The 5,167-nt window shown below is 38.1% G+C and overlaps 1 protein-coding gene across 1 annotated transcript; it reads right to left on the reverse strand.

The window, feature by feature from the left end:
• Positions 1–657: 657 nt before the first annotated feature.
• LOC127788141 (uncharacterized) lies at positions 658–1,125 on the reverse strand. Its single transcript, XM_052316251.1, has one exon. It carries the CDS (start codon positions 1,123–1,125, stop codon positions 658–660), a length of 468 nt encoding a protein of 155 aa, XP_052172211.1.
• Between the last annotated feature and the right edge of the window lie 4,042 nt (positions 1,126–5,167).

Consider the following 5,167-nt stretch of genomic DNA (forward strand, 5'->3'; position numbering starts at 1 on the left):
CCTCTCAACTTCTAGGAGGTCCCCTCCGACTATTCGGTATTGGCACCCACTCGGGCTTATACATAATTTATTCCAAAAATCATTCCCGATCGGACCGCCACCAGCGTCACTATCCTCATCACGAGACGCTCACCAATCCCTTGCCCTCTTCCCTGGACATCCAAGTCCCGAGGCACTCCCAGTTGCCAATTTGAGAATTTTGTTAATTAATTTATTGGGATTGACCCTTGGGCTTTCCGGACCACCCGAGGCCTGACAAAATAATCCAAAAATTATTTATTTTAAATACCATGTAATACCGGGTATTACAAAGACAATGACAAATTTATCCAAGTACTCATAGAAAACTCGATTCATTAGGTCCATAAAAACTCCAGGCGCATTAGTTAAGCCAAATGGCATGACTAAAAACTCATAATGACCATACCGAGTTCTGAAAGCTATCTTTGAGAAGTCACTAGATTTGATCCTCAACTGGTGATATCCTGACCTTAGATCAATCTTTGAGAATACTCGTGCACCTTGTAACTGATCAAATAAGTCCTCAATCCTGGGACGAGGATACTTGTTCTTAATAGTAATCTTATTCAATTCTCGGTAATCGATGCACATCCTCATTGATCCGTCTTTCTTCTTGACGAATAATACCGGTGCTCCCTAGGGAGATAAACTTGGTCGAATAAATCCTTTCCCCAACAGTTCCTCTAACTGGGTTTTCAACTTGTGTAGCTGCTTTGGTGCCATCCTGTAAGGGGCTTTAGAAATAGGTGCGGAACCGAGCACTAGATCAATAGTGAACTCTACTTCCCGTTCTGGTGGCATTTCAGTCAAGTCATCAGGGAAAATCTCCGGAAAGTCCTTTACTACTTTAACGTCATTCACTATTAATTCTTTTCCTCCCTTAACCATCACTGACATTAAGAATCCAATACATCCTTCCGACTGTAATAGTTTCTTGGCTTTTAATGCTGAAATGACACGGGGAAGGTATTTCGTCTCAGCCACTGAAAGGCAAAGTTCTATCCCTTCAGGATACTTACAAACTATTTCCTTTTCAAAGCATAGAATGGTCGCATGGTGCTTGGAAAGCCAGTCCATTCCAAAAATCACATCGAATTCTTGCATATCTAAGACATATAAGGTTGTTTCTAAAAACTTTCCCTTGACCTCCACCTTAGTTGTTCTTACTACATGATTCATGCTTAATTACGATTCATTTTGCAAGCTCTTCTTGATGGACTTGATTCCTAATTGCTTTCATTCTAATAAGCCCTTCCTAAACAAGTATTTCCGCTATAATCATGAACTCTTGAGTTTGGAGCAATATCACTAGCGAAAAATGTAATACCCGATATTACATGGTGTTGAAAATAAATAATTTTTGATTATTTTGAAAGGACCTCGGGTGGTCTGGGAAGCCCAAAGGTCAATATCGAGAAATTAATTAATAAAATTGCTGAATTGACGGCTGGGAGTGCCTCGGGACTTGGATGTCCAGGGAAGAGGGCAAGAGATCGATGAGCGTCTCGAGATGAGATTAAGGACGCTGGAAGCGGCCAAACCGGGAATAAATTTTTGAAATAAATTTTGTATAAGACCGAGTGGCTGCCAATATCGAATAGTCGGAGGGGACCTCCTGGAAGCTGAGGAGACCCTAGGGGTGGTCCGATTTTGTGGGTAAGGCAACCCTTAAGTGTTTTCGGGTTAAATAAATGTCTCGTGTAGGCGCAGGACAAAATCGATAATTTCGATTAAAAAGTCGATTCTTAATTTTGGAAAATTAAGAGTTGTGAGACTTGATGGTAATTACCTTAAACCTTGAAGGGCTTAATGCTGCTTCGCTCACCCTGCATTTATCACTTTTTGTATTTTTCTTTCACTAATTCAGCTGATTTAGCAACTAATTATGTTCACAGATAGGATGAGGCGTTTAGACTCGCCAGTGCACGAGTGTGATTGTAGCAAAAAATTTATATGTAATTTTTTCGGGCAAGACCGGGTCGACTCACAGGGAGATTACTCATGGAAGGAGATAACCACGCCAGTTCTTTTGATTAACGGAATAATAAAATGAGATAAAACTAAATTTGATATAACTGTAATTTGGAAATGGAGAGATCTTGAGTCAAGACAAATCTGGTGCCAAACCCAACTGATTCACCATATAACTTTCTGTGATGTAACTAGCAGCTCAAATAGCTTGGGTTTTCAACCATTAAATGTACTACTGAGATGATGATAACTCTTTGCTCAAGCAACCTCCATACATGACATGGAGACTCTAAGGTAAGAAGCTATCATAAATCAGTGTATAAATAATGTTTTGACAAAATAATTGCTCGGGGCTTGGGTATGAGAACGTTTCCAGGTCAAGCAGCCCCCATACATGGCATGGAGACTCTAAGTTAGGCGTACGAACCAATCCAAGCCTGAGGTTTTCGTTAATAACATTTCCCAAACTGCTTTTGCTTTTGTTACTTTGACATATGGAGTTCTGTTATATTGACTCATCAGTGGCTTTGGGCACCATCTTTGCCTTAACCCAAGAATCGAATTAGCCACACATCTTCATAGGAAGTGCACGACTAAAACTAATCTCTACAGATGAATACACGATTCGTAAAGGAAATAAACTGAGACAATAGATAAGAACTTGGTAAACTACTGCTGTATTGATTACTGAAACGAACTACAACTTGAAGTAGAAATTAAAATGGACTTGTAATACAGAGCTCAGAATTAGCAAGAACAACTAGAGTAACTGAAGTGCTATACGCAAAGAAAGAAATACAGACAAGAACAAAAGTAGGAGCACAGACAAAAGGAAAAGAAAAAAAACTCTGCACTTTCCAATGATCTTCTCTTTTTTTTGTGTTGTTTTTCTTAGTATCTTCTGCCCTCGCCAACTTCTGATTCCAAAGAATGTTGGTCCCTTTTTAAGCTTATGGCGCATAGAAGTGGGGACCATTTGAAAAGTTGTTCAAAAAGTTGGTTGAATTTACCTTAGAGCCACCGCGTGTATTTGCGCATGTCAGAATTTTTGTTCGGCTGCTCATTCGAATGACTAGCAGAGATATTCGAATGCTTGCTGAGTTTCTTTTGGATGATTGGCTCATTCGAATGAATTTTAGTCCTATTCGAATGAATTTCATGCTTTACTGTTCCTTACACGGCGATTTTCTCGGTCATTCGAATGCAACAGTACTTTTATTCGAATGAATTTCTAATTTTTCTCTTGACTTCTTCATTGCATTCGGATGACTTGGAGAGCATTCGAATATGGAATTCCTTGGGTTGCTTCTCATTCGAATTACTCAGCCTTCATTCGAATAGATTTCCTTTCTTCTTCAACTTCATTCGAATGACTTGGATTTCATTCGAATATGTCTTCACTGCTTCCAAACGATGTGCTCATCCGAATTTCTTCTTATGCTCGGCTCATTCGAATGACTTGGATTTCATTCGAATATGTCTTCACTGCTTCCAAACGATGTGCTCATCCGAATTTCTTCTTATGCGCGGCTCATTCGAATGACTTGGATTTCATTCGAATATGCACAATCTTATCTGGAGATCTTGATTTTTGTTACTTCTTATTCGAATTAGGCCAAGCTTATCTGAATACATACCCGATATCTTGCATATTCGAATGTCTGAATGATTTATTCGAATGTTTGAGCAGCTTTCTTCTGTTTTGCTCCATATTTGAATACCTTTGAAGACTCATTCGAATGGCTTTGACTTTCATTAGGACACCTTTATTTCTTGACTTTTTATTCCTCTTTCAATCATGCTTTTGGAGAGTATGAGTCATTCTTTCATCTCTTTTCCTTCTTTTGGGCTGCAACAAGCAATTCTGGAGATTTTAAGTCGATCAAAGGGATTAGGAGGTAATAAAAACATAACAAATATTGCATTTTTTTTAACATCAATCACACCCCCCAACTTAAACATTGCTAGTCCCTTAGCAATCAAATTAAATGCATGAATGCTTCACATTCACAAATTCATTGACAGTGCAAATCTCGTATGTGAAGCAAAAATGTATGGTCAGTAGCATAGGGACTTCGGACATTCAAAGGAATGTTTATTATTTGAACTTTGGTCTCGGGCATATTAGTTAAATCAATCAGCATATTACATTCAATTCTCTAAGCTTTGATTGCAAACTTCACTGGCTATGTTTCTCTTCAATAATATGTTCACTCAAAGTTGCTCTCAAGGATGTACCTCAATTTGGAGTGGATGTAGATCAAGTTCGAAGAGGTATCATCAATCGTAAAAAAAAATGCTATTAAGGAAGGAAAGGACCTGACATAGCTTCATGATTAGAATAGCATCTCAATGAATAACATTTAAAATTAACCAAGTCTCCTTACTCTTGAAATTATATCCTGAAATTGCATGATTGATAGAACCAAGAGGGATATTTCTGGGACGAAATAGGGCCACATGGTGATGTGGTATAGTAAAGAGGATGATGGAAATCAAAAGAGTTCTTAGGTCTCGGGAATTTTCCACTAAAAACTGAAGAATTTTTTTTTTTTTGACTTGATACAAAAAAATAAAATGCACATGTGATGCATTCATGCATCAATAGCTGAAATCATATCAGGGCACCTAAATTCAGTTGGTCGTATCCGAACCTGAATCTAACTGCTATTCCAACTGATAATGAGCAAGCTTCCATTGCTTCACCCTCAATGGCTACGGGGGGTGTTTTTAATGTCCCAGACCTAGAGACAACCATTTATCTTAAATGGTAAAGTGGTCTTTTAACGTCAGATTCCCAGTCGATTTTTTTTTTTTTTTTGGTATACTACTGAGTAATTCCCGAGACCTAATCAATGGATAAAAAAAAAATGTCAAGGCTATGACCTGGACAGAGGGAATGATGCAACTGGTCATGAAGAGTTTTAATGGGCTATAAGTGGAAACTGATCAAAACAATAGGTTGATTGGCTCAAGTAGTAGGAAAATGATCCCTCTATGATGTTCCATAAATCAGCGTTATTCATTCAACTGGTTTCAAGCTTAGAGTCAGTTAAAATTAGCCGCGATCATTAAAGACACTCAAGGCAAAATGTTGTTTTGAAGCTATTGAAAGACAAGAGAATCAACAAAATATTTTATTGCATGAATAGGTGTTATTTCACTCAGAATAAAA

The sequence above is a fragment of the Diospyros lotus genome, chromosome 13, assembly GCF_014633365.1.
Source record: "Diospyros lotus cultivar Yz01 chromosome 13, ASM1463336v1, whole genome shotgun sequence".
Taxonomy (NCBI): Eukaryota; Viridiplantae; Streptophyta; class Magnoliopsida; order Ericales; family Ebenaceae; genus Diospyros; species Diospyros lotus.

What these genes read in the sequence shown, in the direction of transcription:
- LOC127788141 (XM_052316251.1), bottom strand. Translation starts at nt 1,125, where the DNA reads ATGCAAGAATTCGATGTGATTTTTGGAATGGACTGGCTTTCCAAGCAC.